The sequence below is a fragment of the Phyllopteryx taeniolatus genome, chromosome 15 (assembly GCF_024500385.1).
Source record: "Phyllopteryx taeniolatus isolate TA_2022b chromosome 15, UOR_Ptae_1.2, whole genome shotgun sequence".
Classification (NCBI taxonomy): Eukaryota; Metazoa; Chordata; class Actinopteri; order Syngnathiformes; family Syngnathidae; genus Phyllopteryx; species Phyllopteryx taeniolatus.
In genome coordinates, this window is record NC_084516.1 from 21,300,345 (window position 1) to 21,313,520 (window position 13,176).

Below are 13,176 nucleotides of genomic sequence, written 5' to 3' on the forward strand. Positions count from 1 at the left end.
CAGTTCCCACTCAGTGATGGTGCGAGTGGTTGTCCGTGTCTATATGTGCCCTGCGACTGACTGGCGACCATTTCAGGGTGTAGTCCGCCTTTGGCCCGAAGTCGGCTGGGATAGGCCCCGGCGCCCCGCGAGCCTGAACAGGAAAAGCCATTCTCAGTACACTTCTCTAACGACTCTTAACTGACAGATGGATAGATGCCGATGGTGGTCCATGAAGGACAATGTGTGTGCATGTGTGTGTGCATGTGTGTGTGCATGCGTTGGGCGTGGGTGTACTTAAACGTGAAATTGAGTGGCGGTTTGACATTGGGGGCATACACACACACACACACACACGCACACGCACACACACCATTGCCCACCCCAATCGTAATTTTGATGTGAAGCGCGAGAAAAGGTGACGAGATTGCGCACCTGTTTAACTAGCAAAGCTGTGGGTGATTGACGGGGGGAGCGCTTACTTACGTGACGTGAGCCATGCAGCGCGGTTAAACCAGCTCACAGTCCGGACTACAGACGAAGTTGTAAATATTATGTAAGATAAGTATTGTAAGTGGCGGCACGGTGGACGACTCGTTAGAGCGTCTGCCTCACAGTTCTGAGGTCCGGGGTTCGATCCCCGACCCCGCCTGCGTGGAGTTTGCATGTTCTCCCCGTGCCTGCGTGGGTTTGCTCCGGGCACTCCGGTTTCCTCCCACATCCCAAAAACATGCATTCATTGGAGACTCTAAATTGCCCATAGGTGTGAATGTGAGTGCGAATGGTTGTTTGTTTGTATGTGCCCTGCGATTGGCTGACAACCGGTTCAGGGCGTACCCCGCCTCCTGCCCGATGATCGCTGGGACAGGCTCCAGCACTCCCACGACCCGCGTGAGGAGAAGCGGCTCAGAAAATGGATGGATGGATGGAAGTATTGTAAGTCCTTCTGTGAGTCAGTCCTCATTGTATGACGATTTATGACCGTGCACTTCGGTATGATTAATTAACCCACAATGCACTGCACGCTTAACACGCCAGTAAAACTGTATTCTTAATGTGTAAATCCAAAAGTAACAATACACTTTTGCCAAAGGAAACTGACAAAAATAATGTGGCGATAGTGAAATCGTGCATTTGTTTGCACTTTTATGGGACTGCACCGTCACTGTGCATTCTAGAATAAGCAATCACCTCTTAATCGCTTTTTTTCCATTTTTTAAGAAATGAATTGTGTTTAATGCTAACAGTTAAATGCCATCGAAGAGCTGTACTGTGTTTTGTTCCAGTCACAAGTTGATGACTCAAAAGTAACTATTGCTTCTTTGAAAAGCAAACTGTAGTCTGACGACTCTCCCGGGGAAAGTAACACGTTATTTGCTCGTTAATCAAAATGGCGGCATTTTGGAGAACGCGTTGTAACGCCTTAGCGGCATCACTGCCGATAGCTCACGTTTCTATGTCGCAGTCATACAGTATTGTACATGTTATGTCTTTTTTTAGGATGATGGTGGGTGGGCCGGTGTCAATTGAGCCACATCCTTGCTGATGAAACTGCAATTGTGGCCTGCGATTGGCTGGTGAACCAGCCAATCGCCAGGGTGTAAAGTCAGCTGGGAAAGGCTCAATGAGGATAAGCGGTACAGAAAAGAGAAGAATGAATGAGGTGCATCTTGTAGTTGAGTGTTAAGGACATTTGGAATGGCTCATTTTCTAAAATGCTTGCTATTAGCGTCGCAGCGAATAGCAAGAGATAACCGAGATAATGTTATTGTTTGGCCTTCACCCTTTCCACATGAAGAAGTTAGTGGATACACAAACTAAAATTGTAACACAATTCAGCGAGATAATACATTGAGAAGGACAAGCGAGCAGTGTGGGAGCGATGCCTGGCGGGTTGGTAGAATATGTGCTTGTTGACAAAGAGGAGTGCATGTTGTGAAACCAAACCTCCAAACCAGACAGATAGAAAGCTCAGCGAGGAGTGTGTCGTTGACAATTCTGGTGTGCATCTCTCAACTGTGAGGAGCACATATGTGAAAAGTGGAAAAGGCCTGAGAAGCTGTCAAAAATACAGGAGACTTTGTATGTCCCTGTTATGAGGAGTTTCACGAGATTGAAAGATTGTTGCAAGATGAAAAGTCTCATATGAGAATATGTTTCTATTATGCTCTTTCTGTATGTTTTGGTCTTTCTTACAGTTTACGCTGCCTTTATTCAATAATGAAATGCGACCTGTGATGGGGTAAATGGTATTATTAAAGCATTCCACCTTTTAATATTTTCAGTTTTTGGAGCTATAATTGTTCACGTAACTGTGTTAAAGTGCCTTTCACACAATGACATAGCATGACTGATTTTTTTAAATTGTATTATTATTATTTTTTTCCAGTGCAAGTCACTGTAACTACAAGAGTCAAAACTAATTATTTATTATTATTATTATTATTATTATAATTATAGTCTATCCATCCATTTTCTGTAGCGCTTCTCCTCACGCGGGTCGCGGGCGTGCCGGAGCCTATCCCAGCTATCTTCGGGCAGGAGGCGGGGTTCACCCTGAACTGGTCGCCAGCCAATCGCAGGGCACATACAAACAAACAAGCATTCGCACTCACAGTCACGCCTACGTCTCCAATGAATGCATGTTTTTGGGAAGCCCCCCACGCAGGCACGGGGAGAACATGCAAACTCCACACAGAGATGTTCCAGCAGAGAGCTGACCTGACCTGACCTGACCGCGAGGCAGAGGGTTTTTAAGGACATAGAGAATGATGGAATGTCACACTGCCTTTTGAACCCATCTGAGGCGCCCCCAGGCAGATTAAGTTCTATACAAAGCACTTTCTGATGAGAAATGGATTTTTAAAAACGTTCTTTTATTTTTTCAATTAGGTAAATGATTCCTTTGTCAATTACACTGTGTACTGTTTAATTGATTTGGGTAATATTGTTTTGAGAACAAACTAGTCCCTATGGTCTACACTTCAGTTTTCACATGTTTCTCCATCTGTTCCACTCAGAGCCCGGTGTCAACCGAAACCTGCAGTTTCTCCAGCGTCCTTTGAGAGTAACTGCTCTGCTGGGAACCGATGCCGTGCTCGAATGTTCCGCCTCCGGATACCCCACTCCGAGCATTCGGTGGCGCAGAGGAGAAGAAGTCATCCAAACCTGGTACGTCTGTGTTCTCATTACGCGAGAATTTTTCCAAAATGGCACATATGGGGTTCATTAGACACTGATCATTTTTGTAATTCATTCAAGAATTTCAGTCGCGGTATTCCATAGTCCTCATTTCATTTCCAGCCAAGCAGAATTATTTGAACTTGCACGCTCTATAAAAGGAAGCGAGTCCTTTGGATATGCAAATCACCAGTGGCGGGCTGTGGATTACTGATGTCATTGAGGGTCAGCTCACGGGCCTTGAGATGATGATTTTTGTTCATGCTATTAAAAACATACTGATACTGAACTGCTCCATCCGATGTACTGTATATATCACAGTGGTGTGCTGTTCAATTGCATTTTTGTGTGATATTGATGGTTTCTAAAATTGTGACGTGATCGTGGTGGTATTAAGAAGTGCACCACTTGGCAAGCACTATTTGAAGCTCCTCTACTCACTTCAACATGGTTCCTTGGCTTCATCCATTCATTTTCTGTATCGCATATCCTCAGTAGGGCCGCGGGCGTGCTGGAGCCTATCCCAGCCAATCACAGGGCACATACAAACAAACAGCCACTTGCACTCACATTCACACCTACGGGCAATTGAAAGTCCTCGATCAACCTAGCGTGCATGTTTTTGGGACGTGGGAGGAAACCGGAGTGCCCGGAGAAAAGCCACGCAGGCACGGGGAGAACATGCAGACTCCACACAGGTGGAACCCCGGTCCGCCGAACTGTGCGGCAGATGCGCTAACCGGCCTCCTTGGGTTATTTAATATAATATATACAGTAGGATATTATAGATAACAGATTATTGATGATTATACAGGGGTTTTGCTTGAGCACAAAGATAGCAAATACTGTATTTCTGTGAACATTACTTCCATAAAGAAAAATCCATAAATATGTGAATTTTCAAATGTGGAACCTGGAAACTTTGGGGGTTGACTACGTAGTTTAAGGAATATCGGCCAACGCTCTTGATTCTGGAGGCCATGGGCAAATTAGATTAGAAACCTGTAACCTGTATTTTTGAATTAACGAAAGCCGTTTTATGTTAGATGCTAAACTCTCTGACCTTCTGTGAAGATTTGAACCCAACTGCATACCAAAAAAAAAGAAATTTGAAGTGGATGTTTTGGGAGTGATGTCTCTCATATGTGTGTAGTCTGTTCTATGGCACAGAGAATGTACAGAACAGTATACATGGAATTTCCTCTCTGTACATCAACAAACTCGGCTTATACCGGTTGGTAAAACAGTGCACATGCAACATGCAACCGTAAAATAATGCAAATTCTCTTCTCCCTGCAGGAATAAGAAGTATTCTCTCTTGGCTGACAGCAATCTGATCATCAGGAGTGTCACTGATGACGACTCTGGCAGTTTTACCTGTACTGCTACTAACAAGAACCACAACATCACTGCGAGTGCAGAACTGAGTGTGCTGGGTGAGAAGCGACTACTACTTATTACCTATATCCCTGCATTTATTTTGATATTAACCATATGAGAAGCCTGGAAAATAGGATATAAAGAATAGAGGAAGGCTATTGTGCAACAACACTGAACTCGGCATACCGTAATTCACCCTGAAACACGGACTGTAAAATGTCTGCAATGCTTTAGGTTTTCATTCAAATGACTCCTATTTTATTGTTTTCAGCGATTGGACGATCGATTGGGCTCAGGGGATCAAGCTCTGTTCCCAAAGTGTCCTATAATAGTAGTGCAACTGAATCAACTGAAACGATAACCTAAAAGACCTCGCAAGGACTTAACAAAAGTCCTACAGATACTGTATGTGTGTTCAGTCAAATGTCATGCGACTTTTGAAAGCCCCCAAGGGAAGATACAAAACAATTTCCGACTGGAAAGTGTTAACACTCTTACATCCCCAAACTATAATACGAAAGAAAAATGGAGCGAAAATTCATGCTTATCGCTCCATTGGGCGACACCTCCTCTTCCACTCCAGAGTATCCTGGGGGAAAAGAATCACATCCAAAATCAAATGCTGTCATAAAATATGTAATGTAAACCTTGTGTTTGCTTCAGGGGGGTTTCATAAATAAAATACGTTTGTATTTATTGTCTGACTGGCTGCTTGTGGCATACTGTACTGTACACTCTTTTTTTAAATGACAAAATATTGGAAGTGAGATGTTCCTTCATTTGTTATTGTCACTGCAAATGACTGTTACAGAACTGTGACAGGCCACTGACGTTTGGCAAATGAAAAGATATATTTCATGTTGTCTACACTTTGTGGTGATCCGCTTGAAAGTCATTATTATTGTGGCCTGAGGCAGATCAGCCGCAGGCACATTCTCTTTCATGCAATTATTGTTGTTCAAAACAGCAAATGACGGGCCACAATGCCACCGCTCTCAAGTCGTGTCTCCCCTTTGACACGCTTAGGTACCTCCAAATTGTGAGTGGAAAGGATTCATTGTCTACACAGGTACAGTGTGTGCCTTGTAACTGGCTGGCAACAATCCAATCAATCACAACATTGTGACTATACTTTGTGTATTGACAGGTTCCCTTTGGATTATGAGACTCGGCAGTAAATGCTGTAACTACTGTAAGAGAAAATGCAATACAGTAATCCCTCGTTGGTGAACCAACGAGGGATTAGAGAGGGGACACTGTTTGAAGAAAAAGTCTGGGGTTAGCACGGTTAGTCGTGACGCCGTACAACTGCAGCAGGCTTGCCTCCTGGAAGTCTCTCTCATGCCAGTCAACAATGCAGCACTGTCAGCTCCTGTCTCATTAGGGATAGGTCGAACATTCCCATGATAACAGACGGGCCACAGGAGCCAGGCATCCATGTTTTAGAAAGCAAAATACGTTTACTTGGATCTAAAGAAAAATTCGTATGAATGTCGTAAAAGGCAGCTTCGTCAGCCAACCACAAAATATTACCTCTGATCTATGGACCCAAAAATTCCGCTCCAAATCCAGTGTAGCAAATTCACTTCAAGGCCTCAATGTCCTGACAGTCATCTGGTTACTTCTCTAACTATATTTGTGGTAATACAAAGGCAGACAACCAATGATTGAGTGAAAATAATATCGTGATTCTGTTACAAAAGGCAAATATGTTAGGAAGTGGGTTTGAATCTCAAATGGATCCGAGTGTGGTCACACCAGCAAACTGATGCATGCATTTGACAAAATCACCCGACAAAGCTTGCATCGGAGTTTACTTGAAGTTGAATTGATCGTTACAATGAGCTTATTTGTTTTTATGAACCAGAGAGTTGAAGTCAAACAGATGTAGCTGCTGTTTGTTTGACTCTCAGGAGAAAATCTGCAAATTTACCGTCAGGTGTTTGCAGTTCCCCCCCAGCTGGGCCTTTCCACTCTTCTGTCCTTTCATGCCTTTGGCTGAGCACCCCCTTAGAGTTTGTGTTCGCATCGCATTCATATTCTGTTTACACGCTTATGTCACCAGTCGCCCCCTGCAAACACGATCATGTTATTCTCAATAAGAAGCAGTAGCATCAATCTTCTGATTAGAATAATTGTCTCAGTCAATTATGTCAACATTAATGCCACACAATAGAAGGTTTTGCTGGTTTAAGGAACAATAAAGAGACTATATTCGCGACTAGTACAAATGTAGCGCTGCATTTGTCATATTTCTGCGAGGAGGCGGGCTAGACGTAGTTTTGATCATTGTGTGGTCCAGCATACCCCCAGCACATTTAAAACACACTACACACGACACGACAGCCGACGTCAATCTCTATTTTTTTATTTGTATTTATTTATTTATTTTCTGTCCCGTTCGGTCAAGCAGAATGGAGGATCTGTATCCCTTTTATGCCGGAACAGTTGGGTTTTTAAGCTACACCTTGTGAGGGAAGGACAGGACAAGATAGAACAGGACAAGGACAGGAGAGGAAGCATGCATGACAAGGGTCGTGAACCCGGCTGTACAACTGAAGTGTGGTGGGATTGACTATGTAAATTATAAAAGTCTATAGGACGAGAGTGTGAGTGAGGGGATACACAAGCAATTCGCATATTCATGAGTTATTTGTCGCAATACGTGAGTGGCCCCTCACCCAGCGAAAGAGTCCCAGGGGTGTGTGCCTGCGGAGACATGCAAGTGGATTGACACCGTTTTGCATGCACAAAGACTGACAAAACTGTCCTGTAATTGCTGTGCTTGCACCGCGGAGGCTGAGGACCCACCCAATAAATCGAGGGGCGGGATCCGGCCCAGGGGTCCACCCGAGAGCAGCCCGGTGAACGGGACACATCCTACGGCCGGCCCCACCGAGGCGCCCCGACAACTGGCCACCCCGTGGAGGCCGCAGGCCCCAATGCCACCCCCCAGCCAAACCCCGCCACACACGCCCCGCCACCCGGTCCGACACCCACACCCACACCCTCCCGACCCCATTCCAGTCCCCCGGGAACCCTTGGATATGTATATGTGCCCAGATGTGACTAGTGAGAAAAATATATACAGTGAGTGGCGTGAGTGTATACGAAGTGAGTGATGAAGAAGCATGGCTCCTGCAGGTCGGGCCCATCAGGCCGGACAACCACCGACAAAGAAGACTGTCCCACCCAGCCCCACAGCATCGACCCCGCACCCACCACCCCTCAAACCAGGCAGGGACAAAAATGCCAAGCAGGCCCCACAGCTCGCAGGCGACCACCCGGACCCCCACGGGAAGAGGAAGAGGTGACCGCAGCGGGACTCAAGGAACGGAGAGAAGAGGAGGAAGCAGGCCCGAGGAGCGACAGGGGGCAGCCAGAGCGGGGGACCCAGGCGGGCGGCAGCTGGCACTGCCCCAGCCCCCACGGTACATGGGCGAGTCACCCTCACACCACCAATGCTCCCCGGAATGTCACCCCAGTGGTTCCCCTCCACCCCCGAGATCGGGAAGGAGTGAAGAAATTCCCGCCCTCACAGACGCTGGTACTGCAAACACAGGGACAAGAGAAGAAGATCCCCACTCCATGCGTGTGTCCTCTCACCATGCAAACCGATCTAAAATGTGAGAAATAGAAAAACAAAAAACGGGGAATAAATAAATAAATAGAATAATAATAAAACAAGAACAACAACCTCGACAACAAAGAATACAGAAGTCAAAAGTTTACTTTCACACTTACAGAATAGTCTTGTTATTGTCAGACGACACACTACCCAGGCAAAGGAATCAACAGTCTAGATTTGGCATGTTGAGGAAAGGTGACTAGCTATCTACGTATAAATGTCATTGATTTTTTCGTTCTGCTGATATTTTTCTAATGCAATATATTCTATGATAAGATTTAGCCACTGATTGATGTTAACTGCTTGTTTGTTTTTCCAGTTTAATAGAATTGTTTTCTTAGCGGTAGCTAACGCGACGAGTAAGGTTTGTGAATATTTATTAGGGAGGTCGATTATGCTTAAGTCGCCAAGTATGCACTATCTTGGTATTACAAAAAAAAAAAAGTATTACAGGCGAATCTAAGGTTTGAAACCATTTAAATGTGGGTTTAAATGGAATCATTGAAAATAAATAATTTATTTGAGATAAGGTTTTAATTTATATTGTGGCTATTCTTCCTAGTCGTGATTCCAGCGTTTTAAGTCATCTGAGATTTTTTCCAGAAGTGGTGTGTAATTTAGATTGGTTAGCTCTTTTGATAAATTTGTGGACCAGCGTAGCGCCGACTTCAATCTTAAGAGGGTTGGTTGCCGGCTAATGAAATAAGTCATCCTGCACGTCTGTCTGCCAGTACGTGCCTCGATCAAATCCACCCAAATTGTATTACATCACACGCGGCAAAAGTTAGACGTGGTCCTAGTAGGCGTAAGTTTACACGTACTCTCTGACATCAAAATTTTACTCCGCCAAGCATATCTCCAAGGGCACACACCCTCACTGCACTGCCATGCCCAGCTTGGCGGATGCGTCTGCCAAATTGGCAAACACGGACAGCGAGTCTCGCACTTCCGCAAAATTCAAGATGTGCTACTTATTACACTGAAACACAGTTGTGCCATCTACGAAAATAGAGCCCACAATGTTTTATAGACATCTAAGACATGTACATCATACTCAAAAAGGTCCAACTGAAGGTCATTCTTTTTCAATTTACTGAGCATGCGGCAGGGATTCCACATCCTGTATCAAAGTCACCTGGAATAGAAACATATTCTCACAGCATGCAAATCTAAAATCAAAGTCAAAAAATACGTCCACATCATCGGTAACCAAAGCTACACTGTGTGAATAAAGCCTATTTCATGCCCAATTCTATGTTCACTGACTCTTTTATGGATATGGGCTGATTTCAAGTCTAGTTAGGCCGTTACGCAGTGTGTAGGGGGATACAGGCAACAATCGGCATCTCCCGACTGGTCGTGTGACCGTAGGATGGATTTCTGGCTCATCAAAAGTTTGGTATGTCCCAAGAGTGATCTCATACAGTGGAAGCAGTGTTATGACTGGATTTCCCAACCTCCAAGCTGTCCCCCCTCACTGGATAGGTGAGCAGGTGAACAGCCAGATACTGTAAATGCATACTGTTAAAGTGTGTCTATATGGGCTTGTCTCTCTTTGACCTTTTGGCACAGATGGCACACTCAATAGCTATAATCACATCACTTTGTTGTTAGCCTTGATTTTACCGTTTGCATTCCTCGTCCATAGATGATGGAAATGCCTTCTTCTTCTTGATTTATTTTGATAGCAACAGTTTGAAAGTGCGCTACTGATATCGACGAGATTACTGTGGAACAGCTACAACTAGAATGTGCAGCGTGATCAGTCAATTCGTTTCTCTCGGACATTCTGTTTGGTGGTAGCACATCACTTGTTAGCTTTGAGCTTCTGTTGCACTCCAACCTGGCCTGGAGACCTGATGACGACTCGAGTGTCCGCTGGTTGAAGAGACATTTCTGCAAAGTCTCCTGGAGACTAGTCGGGTCGCCAAGGAGTAGCAGTGAACAAATTCGATTTCATCTGAGGCATTTTGGAGACATTTTTAAGTCTCCAGTCGGTTTTGAAGGTGTCACAGAGACTAATTCTGTCTGCAACTGGAGTTATGTCTCTGTAAGGTCTCCATGAGGTAGTCGCAAGCAATATTTTGGCCTCCTGAGTCACTGCGACTAATCAGCTGTGGCCGTCACGCCAATGTCGCCGGTAGTGAGATCAAATAGACTCTCATAAAGTGTCAGTTGGAATTAAAAACTATAAACTGTAAAATCGCAGTGTATGCTGCAGCTTTAGAAACACTGTACTGCTTTGCACTTGGTCCAATGTTCTTCTGTGCTGCTGTGCTTTCTCTGATCACACACTACATGTATGTTACTGTAGGTTCACTGAAGGCTCTAATTTGCCCATAGGTGTGGCATGCTTCGTCGAGCATCTCTCTTTAATTGACTGGTTATTCACCCAGGCCGTACTGCTTCTTAGGGATGTGTCGGTCACGAACGAAACGGCTCCAAGATCCGGATCGTTGAAGCGAACGATGACAACCAGCTTGTGATTGGGAGCCGCTTTCATCGTTCACTGAAGAGAGAGCCCCCACGTTATTGGTCAATATGTGTGCCGCCGTCTCTCTCTCTCTCTCTGACTGCGCTGAGCAAAGAGAGGGAGGGGCGGGAGCATACACAGCTGCAGACAGACGGAGTGAGAACTAGAGCAAGAGGCTGTGCAATGAGAAGAATAAAAGACAAGCATTTGAACCTGGTATTAATGAAGGTTTCAGTGTGTCTAATGCCACTGTTGCACATTGTAGCAATGTCAGTCCCTTCTGAGAGAACCTTCTCCAAAACAGGAGCCAACAAATAATTTGCGACAGAAGAAACCAGATCTGCTCCTCAGAGCTCAGCAACTTGCTTTTGTTAATGCCAATCTTAACTGTAGATAAGATTAACTTGTCTACTAGGGCCTAGACCCTCACTAGGGCGTGCTGGAGCCTATCCCAGCTATCATTGGGCAGGAGGCGGGGTACACCCTGAACTGTTTGCCAGCCAATCGCAGAGCGCTTCTGGGTGTTGTTGATAAATGGCTTTTGCTTTGCATAGTAGAGTTTCAAGTTGCACTTCCGGATGTAGCGCCGAACTGTATTTACTGACATTGGTTTTCTGAAGTGTTCCTGAGCCCATTCGGTGATATCCTTTACACATCGATGTCAGTTTTTGATGCAGTGCCGCCTGATGGATCGAAGGTCACGGGCATTCAGTGTTGGTTTTCGGCCTTGCCGCTTACATGCAGTGATTACTCCAGATTCTCTGAACCTTTTGATGCTACTATGGACCGTAGATGAAGAAATCCTTTTTCTAGCCAATCATGGCACCCACCTGTTCCCAATGAGCCTGTTCACCTGTGGGATGTTCCAAACACGTGTTTGATGAACATTCCTTAACTTTCTCGGTCTTTTTTGCCACCTGTCCCAGCTTTTTTGGAACGTGTTGCAGCCATCAAATTCTAAGTTCATGATTATTTGCTAAAAACAATCAAGTTTAACAGTTTGAACATGAAATATCTTGTCTTTGTAGTGTATTCCATTAAATATAGGTTGAACATGATTTGCAAATCATTGTATTCTGTTTTTATTTATGTTGAACACAACATCCCAACTTCATTGGAATTGGGGTTGTAATATAATGGAAAATATTGGACTAATTTTACATTATTTTTGCATAATAAATTAACTTCAGTAACAAAACAATCTGAAGAGCCGTTCAGGAACCGAAATAGTGAGCCGGTCCCAAAGAGTGAGTCAATCAGACTTGAGGTTTTTATATTTAATTTTCACTTGCTGTTTTTTCACTTTGTGTCTTACGATTATCCTGGTTAAAAGATTTAATTTTTTTCACCAACAGACAAAAACAGTAAAATGGTCCTAGTTCACACCTGTAAAATTGACTGGTAATACTGCAATCTGCAGTTGTAGGCCATGTAGGCCATATGCGCCAGCTCACCAACTTCTTGTATTGTGTCTCCAATGCACACAGTATCATTGCATCACAAGACGTTTTGCAAATTGCATTGCTGTTTTGATGATGACTTTCGTGGGACATTAAGTGAGGATTTGAGACCACACCATCCGGACAAAAGTTAGCTATGTCAACTACCACACTACCCTGTTTGCAAAAGTTTCATACTAAAGTCTAACATTTGAATGCATACATTATGTGCACAGTGTTAATATCAGGACATTTGAAAACATTTCAAACAATTAGTTCACCTTTCCTGACTTTAAAATAAATCAGTAAATTATCACTTTCTGAAATTCTTGAAGAAATATCTATATTGTTTTGAGGAGCTATGTATTGTCATCAGAAAAAAAATATGTCCAGTGTCATGTATCATTTTGGATTAAGTTTATTTTGATTTTTTTCATTATATGGGGGCCATTATAGACTGATTGCTAGCTGTAGCTTGGTGATAATGTTTATAAACTCACTCCACAGGGTAGTGACCATGATTAGATGATCAGGATAACTGATGTATGTTACGTCCTATAATAATGAGAGTGACCCGGCTCATTTAGCTGGTTCCTATTAGGAACCTAATGAACCCAGAAAAAGGGAAACAGAACTAGCACAGCAGCTATTACTCATGTCACCTCGCATTTCTCTTAAATATATAAATATCATAATAACCCAAGTGTTGTATGAAACGCTGTCCATTGAAAAGCTCCACCTGCGTACAGAATTGAAAGTGTTTTGCACAATTATCGGTCATCTAGTCATGTGCAGTTTCATAATTAGTCATTTGTTAAGTTGTTAGTTGAATGGCTTGGTTCATATAATAAATGTTACCTCAGAGGTTGTGCCAGTACAATGTATTTTCTTCTCATTTAAATATGGCATCTGTCGCACAGATGGACACAAATAAATCAATCCAGGCATGCGGGGTTTATTTGAAAGTGATCTCTTTTACTTTTACTTTTACTAACACTGCAACACACAGCACATCAGCAACAATTACAGCCACGTGTGTCGACAATAGCTGGACATTGTCTACCGAATACGGGGCATGAAACTTTACTGTCGCTTAC

General features: G+C 43.9%; 1 protein-coding gene across 4 annotated transcripts in view; it reads left to right on the forward strand.

The window, feature by feature from the left end:
• dcc (DCC netrin 1 receptor) overlaps nt 1–13,176 on the forward strand; it is a 301,630-nt gene that overhangs the window by 83,544 nt on the left and 204,910 nt on the right. For all 4 annotated transcript variants that reach the window (XM_061747156.1, XM_061747157.1, XM_061747158.1 and 1 more), the window contains exons 4-5: nt 3,000–3,150; nt 4,459–4,595. In XM_061747156.1, coding sequence (XP_061603140.1) covers nt 3,000–3,150; nt 4,459–4,595 — 288 coding nt within the window. The remainder of the gene's footprint in view (nt 1–2,999; nt 3,151–4,458; nt 4,596–13,176) is intronic.